The sequence below is a fragment of the Aquila chrysaetos genome, chromosome 23 (assembly GCF_900496995.4).
Source record: "Aquila chrysaetos chrysaetos chromosome 23, bAquChr1.4, whole genome shotgun sequence".
Classification (NCBI taxonomy): Eukaryota; Metazoa; Chordata; class Aves; order Accipitriformes; family Accipitridae; genus Aquila; species Aquila chrysaetos.
Genome location: NC_044026.1, coordinates 6,283,050 through 6,298,004, shown reverse-complemented (window position 1 = coordinate 6,298,004; position 14,955 = coordinate 6,283,050). Strand labels below are relative to the sequence as shown.

At 40.8% G+C, this 14,955-nt stretch overlaps 1 protein-coding gene across 1 annotated transcript in view; it reads left to right on the top strand.

The window, feature by feature from the left end:
* The window catches only part of SLC9A2 (solute carrier family 9 member A2), a 34,563-nt gene extending 22,285 nt beyond the window's left edge, over positions 1-12,278 (top strand). The window contains exons 6-12 of the mRNA XM_029999103.2: positions 1,036-1,125; positions 2,320-2,390; positions 3,856-4,017; positions 4,608-4,704; positions 5,601-5,732; positions 7,558-7,648; positions 9,766-12,278. Coding sequence (XP_029854963.1) covers positions 1,036-1,125; positions 2,320-2,390; positions 3,856-4,017; positions 4,608-4,704; positions 5,601-5,732; positions 7,558-7,648; positions 9,766-10,136 — 1,014 coding nt within the window. The 3' untranslated portion in view covers positions 10,137-12,278. The remainder of the gene's footprint in view (positions 1-1,035; positions 1,126-2,319; positions 2,391-3,855; positions 4,018-4,607; positions 4,705-5,600; positions 5,733-7,557; positions 7,649-9,765) is intronic.
* Positions 12,279-14,955: the final 2,677 nt, after the last annotated feature.

Here is a 14,955-nt window from a genome sequence, read left to right as displayed (position 1 = left end):
GCCTTTGCAAAATGAAGGAGAAGAGGGAATATAATTACTGTTTATATGAGGGAGTGAACACCAGAGAAGGAGGAACACTGTTTAAAAAGAAAGACAAATGTTGGCACAAGAACAAAGTGGTACGAAGTGACCGTGATGCAATTAAGAAGCAGCTTTCTAATTATCAGAACAATGTTGTTCACGATGAGTGTTCCAGTATGAGCAATGGGGCAAAGAAACCTAACTACTTTTAAGATAAAGCTCAATTCATTTATGAAAAGAAATATGTTACCTGGTTGTCTGGGATAGTAGGGACTGATCTCAACACCATGAGAGATTCATTCCTCTCCCCTGTGCCAGTGCGCCTGTACAAATCAACAGATTATGTCAATTCTTCCACAAGTAATTGTTCAAAACCATTATACCATTCTGGGATAGGCAAACCTTTTTGTTCTTTCTCTGAGAATAGTCAGGCAAGGACACATATTTACAAAAAGTCTTAGTGTCACAATTTTGAATAGCAGTTTTAGTGCTGCTGTTGACACATCTTTGAGTACCTGTTTTGGAAGTAATCACGAAAAAAGAGGACTTCATATGTTTGCTTTGGAATGATGGGGGATCTCTTTATTAATTCAGAAAACAAGTGAGGGTTTTCCTAATATATAACAGAACTGAAAAAAAAAGTTTAAAAATACTATGGATGGGGTAAGTGATGTATTCCTGATGGGGTTTGTCAGGTTCCCCCTCTTGGACCTCTTAGCTCTCGGGAGCCCCTTCGTTCCTTCTGTTGCATTAGTGGAGTCTGTGTGCTGACAAGGACTTCATAGCTAAGTGCAACACCTGCTAATCACAAGAGTGAATTCACTCTTCTAATTATTGTGTCAGGCTGGATTTTGGGGTTAGGAAGGTGAAAGTGTCTCCAGAGCTAAAAAGGTATCCACAGCCATTTCCAGTGCTCTGATAGAGATGGAAAAGACTGAAAGGCTTTGTTTTTTCCTTATGTTTATGGAAAAAAAACCAGAACTATTTGCCCTTTTTTTTTTTTTTTCTTCACAGGGAATAACAATTCGCCCACTGGTGGAATTTCTTGATGTCAAAAGGTCAAATAAAAAGCAGCCTGCTGTCAGTGAAGAAATTTATAACAGGGTATGTTGCAGCTTCAGTGTCATAGATGAAACCCTCGTATAGATGAAATTCCTAGTGGCTTTCAGTAAGACAAGGACTCTTGTCCTTGACTACTATCCTTTCAGTAAGACTGTAAGGACAGTATTACAGAGAGGCACATGCTCTTTTAGATTTCTTTTTGATAGCTGTTTTAAGCACAATAACTGTAAAGGTTATATTAAACCTTTGGCAATTACCAAAATTAGCATTATCACGTATCATTATTTTGAAATCTTCACCTTAATTGTCCACCTCTTGAGGTAAATTAACTTTCTGTAGTTTGTTTCACATATGAGATACGTGTCGTTTTAGAACTTGGCTATATTAGGAAAACTTTGTCAATTTAATTACACTACATTGCATTTGAGTAGGTCTAATTAAACAAATGCAAACTCCTCCTAAACACGCTCTTAAAGTTACTTAACTCTCACATCATCAGCCTCTTGATGGATTTGTATTTGGTACGTGTATGTCTCCAATTATTGCAGTTTATTAGCCATTCATATTCTTGAATGTATTTCTCCTTTATGGTACTTGAATTCTGAGCAAACGAGCTGCCTCTAGGGATCAAGTGAGATCTTAGCTGAACCGATTCACTCTTTTGTAATTCATAAGAGGCTGAGGAAGAGTGTGTTTCTAATATTAGGTGATCAGGATGCTTTGAGGTGAGGCTAGACCACAGTTCCCTAAACTAGGGAGCTCAGGACCTGATGCTGGCATCTCAGCTCTGTCCTGTGCATCCCGAGGGGCCGATGCCGATGTGGGGAGCTGCTGCCCGTGCAGGCTCTCCCCGCCACAAAGTCCTGCCCGGTTCACTGTCAGGCCTGGGGAAGCCCCTGGAGAAATCCCAGGCATAGCCCTGAATGGTCAGGGAACTTAAAAGTGGTGAAAATATGGGAAAAACCTTCAAATTCAGGCAGGAGCTGAGCAAGACCACCATTGAGGAAATTAGCAACTAACTTCTGTCCTTCTGGGGCTGTGAGCTAAGGAAGTTTCAGGGGAACAAAGCAGAGTCCGTCTCTGAGTTTGGTTAGACTGCATTTAGTTAAAGTGAAGCATCGTCCTGAATTCTGACTAGATGCTTCTGTTTTGAAGTAAGTTAGAAACTGATAATGACTGAGGGCAAGCCAAGTGATGTCTATAAGTTTGTGTAATGAACCAATGTTTCCCCTTCAGTTCTTTGACCATGTGAAGACTGGAATTGAAGATGTGTGTGGACACTGGGGTCACAACTTTTGGAGAGATAAGTAAGAATGGCATTTAAAGCTCTTTGTTACACAGGAGAGGCTGAACGAAGGCTGTTGGGCATCATATTTCATTTTCAGCATTTTATTCTTGAAAGCAGATGGTTGTTTTTAGAACGTGTGGGTTACAAAAGCAAAACAGCAAAACAATGTCTTTTTACTAAACCACAAGCAAGTAGAACAAAAGCTGCAGCTGGGAAGAAAGGCAGCCCTCTGATCCCACGGTAAAGGATGGTACCTTCTGAGGGTGCGTGTCCTCTGCCTGTTTCTGACTGTTTCACAGCATTTGCTGTATGTCTGCCGAGCCTTTCATCCCACCCGGCTTTCCTCCTGCAAATTGTATGTCTCTGCTATGTGTGTTAAGTGAGGGGTTAGTTCCCTATTTGGTGGGAGACACAGAAAAACTTTGGGACTTTCTCTAGCAAGATCAAGGCGCTAGCTGGCATGAGGTGTGCATGAGAGATCCTAATGGCAGGCAGCTCCACAGTTCTTGAGGGTATTATTTGAGACTTAGTGTCGGTTAAGAAGATTACCACTGGCAATACCTGAGTAAGTCATGTTTTCAATTCAGCTGCTGAATCATCATCATCATCATTGGTTTGGATCTAACTCCCTTTTCTCAGAAGCGCACTCTTTTACACCCAAATCCTTTAGTCCCAAAGCGTGGCATTGCTCTTCCACCTTCTAGTCGCTGCTCCAACAAGAATTTAAGTGTTTTATAGAGAGGAATAGCACCAGCAGGAAGGGCTGGGAAGAGCCCTCTCCAAATGATTGAGGGCAGCGCAGTGAGGACACTCTCATGACAGATGCGTGACGTGGGTACAGCTTTCCTTTACTGAGCCTGGTTCTCCTCCAGTCTGCGTGGGATCTTGAATGAACAGATTACTGAGCAAAGGAGGGTCCCACATTTTCAGGACCTTCAGACCCAAATTCCAGAATAATTTCAGAGTGGCCGGAGGGCAAAATATTTTCTGACAAACAAAAATCACCCCAGCTGTAATCAATATTTTTTCACTAAGCATCCAAGAGGGTTGCAGTTGCTTTAGAGGAAGGGAGAATTTCCAAAGTTTTACAAGAGCAGGCTAAAATTTCAAAGAAAAAGCAGTCGGTGCAAATTTAGACCTTTTATTTGTTATTACAGTAAATATTTAATGTTCTCTTTGTCTTGATGAAAATGGAGAATTAAAAATAATATTTTCTAATAACACAGAATACCTAAAAGTTAAAAGTTGCTGCTAGGGAGACTCTCCATTAACATATTAACCAAAACACAGGTTAAGACTGTCTATCTGAAGCAAAGATGAACTCGACCCTTTTTTTTGTGTTACTCAGCAGCAGGTTGTTAATATGAACAGACACATTCCCCGGGAACAGACTCCTTCACAATTGCATTAGCTACAGTATATTGGCTTTCCTCAACTACGCACAGTAAAAATTAACTGGTTGGGTTGGTTTGCCTCACGTACAGGTTTAAAAAGTTTGACAATAAGTACCTGCGAAGACTTCTAATCCGGGAGAACCAGCCCAAATCCAGCATTGTTTCTTTATACAAGAAGCTGGAAATCAAACATGCCATTGAGATGGCAGAAAGCGGAATGATAAGCAAGGTCCCATCGTCGGTGTCTCTCAGGTAAGCAAGCGATGCCAGCGCAGCCGAGCATTTCGGCTGGGTCACGTAGTTTATTTCACGGCCCAGTCTGTAGGCAGGATAATCACTTTGACTTAGGACACTTTGTGTGCAAATGTCACCTGGACAGAGGGCAGATACGAAACGGGAGCGTTTTGCCTGCAGCTCACGCACGAAGCACTCGGTGAGCTGTGCTCGTCCGGAGCGTGTAGTTTTACAAGGGCAGCTGCTCACGGGAACATTGATTTGCCATGGAGAGTGGAGCTGGATTTGAACCAGTGCCTGCCCATCTGCTGCAAATAGCTACGGGTGAAGCCTGAGGGGCATTTTGAAAAGTACCTTAATCAAATTTACAATTGAATGTCATTTATATCAAATTTTGGTGACTGAGTTTTGAGCTTTACCACTGACTCATTTGAGATCAAGATTTCATTCCTACATGTTAACGTTTTCACCTGTTCCTCGGTTGTTGTGAAATGTTGTTTCCAGCTCTAACAAAGGAAATAGTTCAAATGTAATTCCCAATCACAAAAATAAAAACATTCTTCCTCTCTCTCTCTTTCCTCTATTTTCCTTCTTCTATGCTGCCGCAGTGAATATCATGAAGGAAAGATAAAGCCGCTTTCTCCCACTGAAATGGAAAACATGCGGGAAATATTAACAAAGAATCTCTACCAAATACGACATCGAGTAAGGATGAAGTTTTGCATACTTAAATATCCCACTACTCTCTGAATATACTGATTACCTTCCCAACATATCTTTGGGCTTATGGTACTGCTGTACCATAACATAATAATTAAAGCAGTTATTTACTTCTGTTGCCTATGAATCCATGTCCTAGCATATGTGTAGCAACATATTCATACTCCTTTATGTAAATAGCTTACTTGATCTTACACTATTGATAAAGCTTAATGTTTCTGTCATATTGCCTGCAATATACTTACATTATTTAAAAAGGACCACAGGTGCAAATTCAACCCAACACTGTCCACTTATATCAGCATTTTGCTTGCTTCATGATATGGGATTAGATTTCCCATTTGCCTCCAGTTGTGAAGTTGTTTGTATGAAGAGCAGAGGTGATGAGCTGGAAAAAGAGTGAAATAAAAGCAAAAGGACATTTCACATTTACCCTCCTGTGGCTAAGTAGTTTGAATGCCTGAGCCCTTGGAAAACATTCAAAAGTGGAGCAAGCTTCAGCTTGCTGGGGGTAAAAATGACTTCCCCCCAGGTGACTCATCTTATCGCTTTCAAATGTGCGTCCTCTATTGACGTATTGACTGAGCTAGTACAGTGTGGGGGTAAACGCTGTATTAAGCCAGCTTTTTCCAATTTCTCTTTCATTATAAATATCAGCAGGTTAAACCAAAACAAAACAGGCGCTTATGAAGCAGGTGACTAAAAAAATGCTGGCATAATTACCGTTCTTGTTCTTAATCATCTGCAATGTGGTGTTGTTCACAAGGATTTATGATGCTTATTAAAACATTAAAGCAAAAAGCCTCTTTTGCAATGTGCATGTAGTTCAACACATTTGACGTTATGCTTTTCAGAATGTGACCACTGTTTTTATATTTCAGACAATGTCATATAACCGACATAGCCTGGCTGCAGATGCGAGCGAAAAGCAGGCCAAAGAAATTCTGATCCGTCGCCGACACAGCCTTAGAGAGAGCCTGAGGAAAACGAACAGCCTGTCAAGAGAAACACCGGTACTTGCATTTTGGTTGTTTTATAGAAAGCAGTTCTTTGTAGCTAAATGTCATGCAGAAAAAAATCTTCTGAAATGCAGAAAAAATAAATCCTGAATTTGGAAGACAACTGCACATATAAAGTCTCACCTTGAGCTGCACCCATGGGCTCCTTAATTTGTTTAAACCCCTTCAGCAAAGCTTCGGTCTTCTAGAATGTGATACAGGAGTGGGATTTCTCTATCAGTATTTTGATGAAGCGTGGATGATCAAAGTCGAAAATGACTTTGAGCTAGACAAACTACTTACAGTATGCTCCAAAATATGGGAAAGAGAACTTCTAATCGAGTCAGAGTGAGCTCTTCGTTTGAAAAATGTTGTGGGCTCTTTAGTAGTCATAAAATGTAGTCAGGACTTCAGGTTTTGACACAGAATAGGAAAACCCCCTCTGCCTACAAGAAATGCTGTGGCACGATAATACTTGGCTCTGAGGCAATCCTGCGATACTTTCGCTGTAAACTTCAGACCATAGTTGAATGGAGCACACTGATTCAGCAGGGAAGCTGATCCCCCAAATCACCTTCCCATTTTAGGTATCAGGGAAATTAACCATCCTATAAACATGTATTTTCATGTTACAGGAATACCTAGTGACTGTTGTTTTCATTGATTGAGTTCTCCTTCAGCAGCTGAGGCTGGAATGATGTCTCCAATAAGTGCTATATCTCATTTGTGATCATTAGCAGGGCTACTGTGGTGCTAATTGTGACAATAAGTCCGTTCCTGAATGATTTTTTCCCCTCTCAACCACAGTTACGTATGTTGTCTTTGTCATACAAATAAATGATTTACTAGGTGGAATAATGAAGAGACTCAACAGGATTGAGACTTTTTGGGGCAGGGAGAGAAACAGGGTGTCTGACAGCTTTTTAAAATGCACAGGCTATAATTTTAAAAATAATTATCCTTGGATAAATCCACCACAGAGGGAAGCATAGTGGTCCTGAGCAGCACAACTCTATCCGAAGAAGAAAAATCTCTCATGGAAAATAAATTTCCTTTCAGGTTCCCTTTGAGCGTGCAGCAATGAAGGGTACAAGCAGAGGAGAGCTGGTAGACTGTAAAGGTTTTAAAAAATCTTGGTACCAAATGTAAGAAAGGATGCCCTTGAGAAACTTTTGAATTTTAAAATAAAGCAACTTGTCCTGGAAAGTACCTCTCATGTTCCAGGAAGCATGAGGTGTGCTCTGCTCCCAGGGCCTTTCGAGCTTAGTCTTGGGAAAACAAGGATTTTATGCCCTGAACTGTTAAATGATCACGCTGGTGCCTAACTTCCCCATCAACTTCAGTGTGACTAGTCAACTGTATAAAGTCATTTATATGTATAAAGCGCTTGCAGGATCAGAATACAGATTAGTTCTTGTGCCAGAGCTTCAGTCTCAACCTAATTTTTGCAGCTGACTAATAAAAAGTTTCAAAGTGGAGTTGCATGAAGTGATGCCATGCTTGCAGCGTTTGCCTTCCTTAGGAAAACCTCTACAGGTAAGGTTGAGGTTAGAGAGCATACATTTATTAACTTTGATCTCAGAGGGCATATCACCAGACTTTCCTTTGATTAAGCTGCTTGAGATTACTCAGTCTTTACCTTAGTTAGCACAGACCTCAACCAGCAATCAGCGTTAACCTGAGTGTGTAGTAAAAGATCACATATTAGCTAATCCCAAACTACTCTCCAGCCCTTTAGCTACATAAACCCATTCAAGCCTCAGTCATGTATCTTAAAATGCATTATGCAGGTATTTCAGTCTGCAGTAACTTAGCATTTCTTGTATTTCTTTGCACACAGGCAGCTGCAAATACAAAAAGATTCCTTTCACTTCCTAAAAACACTAAACTCCCAGAGAAACTACGAGTGAGAAATAAAACATCTTCCAGAGGTAATGAAAACTTTTCTGCTGTCTCTTACTGTGCTGCAGTCATTTTGCCTACGTAGAAGGAAGGTTTTTCTAGGGATGACGTAGAGAAATCAGCATGTTAATTTTCAAATAAATATTAAAAGTTTCACATCCACGTGCTTTCATTCTAGAGTAAATACCTTCTTAGCATATTTCTAGGTGTTGGATATTCTTAGAGCATTAAAAGCAATGGGTCCTGAAGTAGGTACTTGAGCGTAGAGAAATACCACAGCAAGCAGAGTCTTGTGGGCTTTTCTCAGCTCAAATGCCGTTGTGGCATAATCCTCCCAGCACATCTCCTCCTGTGAGCAGGCAGCAGCCTGAAGCACTTCTGCACCAGAAACACTGCCATGGCTCATTCTCCTTGTCTTTATTCCACAATGTCCTGATCTCCCTCTTGGATTATAAGCATATTTGGTTTCTTTTATCACTGGGGTCAGGGTAGAGGACACTGCTCTGAGAACCAAACCAGAGAGAGGCCATGAGGTCTGGTTTATAGTTCTCATGAAGAACTTCTCAAAATGCTGCGATTTACAACCAAAATGTCAATTATTTTTTTTTTCTGCCTAAACTCACAGATGTTTTATATTGGGCTTCTTGAATTCTAACAAAAAAATAAAAATTCTGGAGGAAGACAACCATTTGATGTGAAAACTTTGCCCAATTCTCTGTATTACTTTAAATTATTACCGGTTGCATTACCATGCTTATACCATGCTCAGGAGCATTTCCTTTCATGACAAGCAACCATCAAGATCTCTTGCTGGAAGATTAAATCTCTGCACAGTCACTAAAATGTCCTGATCCCTACCCCAATTAGTTTCCCACTCTTCAAAATTCATTTAGCAATAGGCCATGTTTTTGTCTGTTAATAATTACATCTTTGCTCTCCTGAATGTAGGATGCCTTTTATTCTGTAGTTATGTATGCAGAGGTCACCTACTGTCACCTAGAATTAAAGAGGAAATGTGCCTCCAGATTATTCAATTGTCAAAAAATATATTATTTGACATATTTAGGGGAGAAAAAGCCTGCAAACACAGTCTGATGAAGACCTTCCTTGATATATAATTATCTGGGTGAATGGACAATTAAGTGCTGATATATTTTGTTGACCCCTTCCTCACCTTTTTAAAAGAAATGACACGTAGGCTACTAATGGAAGTTGTTCTTACGACAGTTGCGCAATACACAATTCTGTGCTTTGATATGTTTAAAACATCGTATCTGACTTAAGTGTAAGAACAAATCTGAGGCATTCATAAATGATTGTTAAAATGATTATCAAATGACCGAAGTGTTCAAGTTTTGATGAAGACGTTAATCAATTTAAAAGAAGGCTGCTGGGGAAAATACATGCACATGTACACATCCAGAAAGTTTCCAGCTTGGTTTACCTGATAACGATCATTTAAGTGCATTCCCTGAAGGATTATGCCAGCTTTCCTTTGACCATTTTCTACCCTGCTGTGAGGGGGTGAAGGAGTCTGCAGCGCTTGCAGCCTGTGAGATTTGCCCTGTGGATTTTCTTTGATATCTGACATTCAGGCGTATTAAGGACAGGGTGTTTCCTCCCATCTGTACATTGACCTTGGGAGAGCCTTTGCTCCGTGGAGTATTGACGTTCCTTTTCCAAAGTCGAGTCTCTAGAGCTCCTGTACGTGTCGTGCTCTGGAAATGCCTCTCAGATTAGATTTCATGGGATGTGGGGGTGAGAAATGTCATTTTTTGTATCCTGCGTGGACGTAAGCGGGGACTAGACCCCAGGTAGTTCAGAGAGAGACAGGTTTTTCCATGTCCAGAGCCAGAACTGGGGAAATGCCAACTCAAACACTTGGGCACTTGGTGCTTAAGCAGCAGCTGAGTGAGGGCTTTCTAAAAGTCACAGTTTGAGGGGAGGGATGTTTGGAAAGTCAAATCTATCTTCTGTCCTGGCAGAGTTAAGTGTCTGTTACTGGGTCTAATCAGAAAGCACCAAATCTAGGAAACACGGGGAAACTTTCTTCTATGTGTGCTAGTGCTCAGTGTGCTGTTATTTGAATACTCCTGAAAGAGTAATACTCTGCGCCTAAAATTTAAATTTTGTTTTCAATTAACAGTGGGCGACAGCAGTGACTCTGAGTTGGATGCCGCTACCACAGTGCTCAATTTAAGACCCAGAGCTGGGAAAATCTTGAGAGACCAGAGACTGAGACAGCAGAGGCCAGCGCCTGAGTTCAGGGTGGAGTGGAAGAACGAAGTTGACGGGAGCCAGGCGGGACGAGGAGAGCAGCAGGAGCCGAGCGCCGTGCCGCAGCCATCCGTTGGGTTCAGGCAGCCGCTGCTGACGAGACCAAGATTTGGCACTTTGAGCAGGGAAGATTTGACTGCAGACCACGGCTCAGCACGGCCCGTGCCACCACCACGGTTAGTTAGGCAGGCATCGCAAGGGGAAAGGCAGAGAAATAAGCCTGAGAACCAGCCGTACTGAATATAGCACAAAGGGAACTATTGGTAATAAACCATAGACGTATCGAATTAGGGTTCTAAACTATCCGATCAGAATATGGGATACAGTAAAAAAACCAAAACCAAGCCTCAGTGTGGATCTAACCACTTCCATTTGGGCAAAGTCATTGTCATTAACTGAGCGAAAAGAATACTGGAGCAATTGCGAAGCTGAAGACATAAGAAAAATTAATCTCTTTTATAAATAACTTATGGCAATGCTTTAATTACATTATTTCCACTATTAAGATAGGATGGAAATGTGCCTTATCACATTATCTCTTGTGGAACCGAGTCATGCAGGTTCAATACCCAGTTATCCATTGAAAATCATTGTTGAAGGTCCAGTGATGAATGGGTTCTTAAAAAAATTTTATATCATTTCAGATTTTATTTATAATCCAATAATACTTGTTTTAACCAGAGCTTTAATATGAGTAACACTGAAAATTGCACAATGCACCTATCATATAGACTTTGTAAGAAGAATAAATATATTCCTGAAGCCCAGTTTGTTCGAAGAGCTGTAATGCAGAAAAAAGAGGAAGAAGAGAAGGAACAAGCTGTAGGAACAGAATTGCAAATACACTTTATAGAAAGGAGTTGCAACAGAGACGAGACCTGAATAGCTTGAATTTTTGCTTTTTGAATTTTTGGCAATATGTTACCTTTGATAGGTACTGAGGATCACCAAAGGAAATCTGAATTACCTTGACTTTCACTAATGTCAATAAGAGCTGAGAGCACCTAGCAGGACACCAGAAGCCCTAAAAAGAGAAAACTTCAAGCGGATAAATAATGTTGTTATTCAAAATTGCTTTTTGCACCTTAGTTTCTTGGTTGCAGTGCAAACACAGCAGTAGAATAGTTGCAGAGCGCTACACGTAGACAATGTGAGCAGTCTCCTGTTTGAGGCAGGGACCACTGAGACTCAAGAAAGCTTGTTTACTCACGCTTGTGACCCTGGTCAACTTGTTTTCCTTTTGTTCCCTCATCTGTAAAAGGGGGAAGATAATCTTTTGTCTGAGCTATGCACTCCAAGGAACAAAAAATGTTCCGTTTGATTTGTTTGTACAGAAAAGTAGCACAGCAGGGCCCTGGAGTCAGCTGAAGTCACTATGCACCTTAATAACACCCATAAGAAACACGGACTTCTTCATCCTAGCGTAAATGGCTGCCATTTGAGTGCATATGGGAAGGGAGGGTGCATTAAAATAAATTATACTTAACTGTAGCTCTCAGGAATTTGCACTTTCTGTCCCACTTAAGCTGTCTTAAGTTTTGAGCTTGCTTTAGCACAGATACACATTTCAGCACAATGCAGAAATAATTTTCATTCTACTTGTTACAAGATTGATAACTTTCGTTGAAGAATGTACACTGTGAAATCATAACTTTCTTTTTCATTAGCACATTTCTACATCTGTGGGCAATAAGATTCTTTTTTTTTTATTTAAGCTTGTTTTGAAAGAACTATTAAAAAACAATTTCCTTTTAAAATCACAGGGTAGATTTCTTTCAAAGGTTCACGGGTGGGGTTGATAAATCAGTTTTATAAATGGGGATTTAAGACTTTCCTTCTTCTAACAGCTTTACCAAAATATTTATTTCATGTATGTATTTGAAATGTCAAACCTTCCTAAACTCCTTTATTGGCACAGGTCTTTTAGTCTTTTTCCTTTGTTCCAGCTATGGAAGTTTCTGCTGTGTGTCAAATGCAAAGTCTAAGCTGCAGAGGGATGGCTATGTGGACCCTAGAAATCTCAGTCAAATGTTCATGGCTATTCTCAACAAATGATTTTTGTGGAAGGCAATACTTAACTATTTTTTAATGATCATCTCCTGTTTGGAAATAAAACTGGATTCAAACAAAACCAGCAAGCATTAAAAGCAAATTTGAATTTGTCTTTCAACAGGAAAATACGTTTCATCAGTAAAATTGTCAGAGTACTCTGTCACTGCATTATTGGGATCATGTTTGAATATGAAATCTAAACTCAAGGCTTCTTTCTGTTTTGAAACCACATCCTCCTTGCAGATCAGACTGTTTAGATTAGGTGTTTTGTATCAGGCCCGTCTGAAATCTGACCAAATAAATAAATAAATGTGAAGTGTTGCACATCAACATTTAGTTTACTCCCTGTGGAGCTTCCTCATTCATGCGCTGGTAAATGACCAAGCAGTTGGCTTGTACCTGGGGAAAGCTGCCTTTTGTTTTTTTTAAATGGGTGTCATTTTTTTATGGCACAGTTTTAAATAATGAACGCAGGCTTCAGGAACCTTACTGCTTTGCTGGTTGTCCGTTAGTACAGTGCATGCTCAGATCATTGGTACTTAAAAGAGGATGCCCCATAGTACAAGCGCATCCAGTTGGAGGTCATTTTTATGAAATACGGTCTTAAGCTCTTGGTGCTTCAAAACACGCTAGCACGTTGTTGCCTTTTGAAAGCACTTTGAGATCCACAGAATAGAAGCGTCAAGGCAGATCTCCAGCGCGGTTACACTGTGAAGCAGAAATCACAGATCTCCTGGGACTCTTGTTCTCCTTGCAAGTGCTCTCTCCCTTCTCGCTCCTGCTCCTCCCACCCTTTTCAGGCTCTGTTCCACCACCGCTGGGTCAGACCCTCATCGCCTCTGGGAAGCTGCTTTCCTGGGTGTTCTCCTTTTCCGTAGCAATGACAGCAGCAGGTGACACAGGCTGTCCCCCAGGTTGCCCTTCTCAGTCAACTCTTGTTCTGGTTTAGGTCAGAGGTTTGCCTTTTCTTACCTTTTTTTTTTTTTCCTTTTCCTGCAAAGGAAAAACAAGTTCAATAGCGCTTTTTGATCTTTCTATTCCTATCTTTTTTTTTTCCTTTTCCTGCAAAGGAAAACCAAGTTCAATAGCACTTTTTGATCTTTCTAAAAGGCCCATTTACCTTTAGCTTGCAGGGGAGACGTTTCCTTCATGTATCAAAGAGGGTTTGTCTGCTGGAGAATGAAATGCCCAATAAATCTGTCCTCGAGCACCACCTGATGGGGAAAGTCATGTATTGACTGGGGCCATGCGTTTCACTTTTTCAGGAAACCACATCTTCAGCAGTGACTGGGAAACTCGCCAAATCCACAGACAATTTTTTTTTTGTTTCCAGATCCCCGGTACGGTCTGTAGTATTGATATTTTACTGCCTTGGTGAGGAAGCACAATGCCCAGTTGTCCAGTTTTAGGGACAGTAGGAAAATATATATGTTACACTCTGAATTAGGGTTTTCTGAGAATTTCTTTCCCCCTTCAGCTGCTGAGAAGCCTACAAATTGAAAGTAAGTAGGGTAAGAAAGTAGGTATAGCATGGGCTAGAGAGTAGATAGACATCCAGTTATCTGTTTTAAGCAGATATTTGAAAATGAGAATAATTTGCCATAAGAGGCAAAATTTTAGGGGCTGTCCTACTTGGTACTAAAGTATAATGCAAGCTCCACTGAAAGCACAGGTGTTTGACAAAAGAAAACCATACTGCATGACAATTTAGAAACTTGAAAATATCCTTCTCCACTGAAGCCACATAGAAATCACATGGAGAAACAAAGTTCAAAATTTGGCCAAAATAACATGCATGCTGTTACAAAGAGTATCTTGGCGTCTCTGGGAGCAAACACGGTGCACCCTGCACCACCTTTTTCAAGAGATGCCAAGTCCACCAATTCCAGACACCAGCAACACTTGAAGGCTGACACTGCAATAAATGCTTCGGCTGGTCACCGTTTCCAAAATTGTCTTAAGTTCTGCCAACATCCCCCAGCTCCTGAAGAAAAGAGGAAGGATTTTGAAATTGGCTGGAGGAATGTTTTTTGTACTACAACAGCTCCGAGCCTATAAAAATATGCTTCTGAATATGCTTAAAACATCTGCAATACCCAGCCCCAGCCAGGCCAACCAGAGATTGGAGGCGAGGGCTGGAAAACCTGATGGAGGGGGTATCAAGTCCAAGCATGAGAAGGAGAAACTGCTTTAGGACAGAGTAGAGAGAGAGGTCATACACTGCCCGGATTCAGATGCTATTTAAATCTGGGAGAGATAGGAGGACTAACAGTCCTTTTTTTAATCTCCTGTTTTAGTAGATCATGATATAACTTGCACTTTCTAGATAAACCTGCAGCTGTGCTTGACACTCTCGGTTGTGTGAACAACCATGAGGAAGATGTCTTACAACTATCAAGTCAAAGAGTTTCATCTTCCTCTATTTATTAGACAGCCAGCTAAATGGGGAGCTACTTATAAAAAAAACCAACCACATGGCAGCTTAATTCTCCCCTGAATAGTTGAAGGAACCTTAGCATTTGGGAGTTAATCAAAGTTGGGGCAGAAAATTGTCCCTCTTGGATACTGTGCTGCGCCACTTGAGAATCTTACCCATCGGAAGAATTCTTCTTGCAGGTGGTAGACAGATCTTCTAACAGGACAACACGATGGGAGATTGGGTTAACATCATTCCTCTCCCAAGTCGGCAAACACTGATGCGGTTCCCACACAGCACTGACATGCTTTGGAAGCCTTTTTATCCTGTGAGATTTGACAGAATATGAGGGACTAAGATTGCAAAGACTGCAGAAGGGAAAGCAATAGTTACACTGGCTGCTTTGGTGAGTCTCACTGGTTCATGATCTGAAATGTGCTCAGGTTTAAATTTGTCACTTAACAACTGCACCCTAATTGCCACAGGTTTTGTTTCAAAAGGATTTTTTTGCCACAAAGAGGAAAAGGCATTTTAAATACTGCAGTTCACTTCATTTATTTTTTGTATCTAAGACCTCCTATTTATTACAAA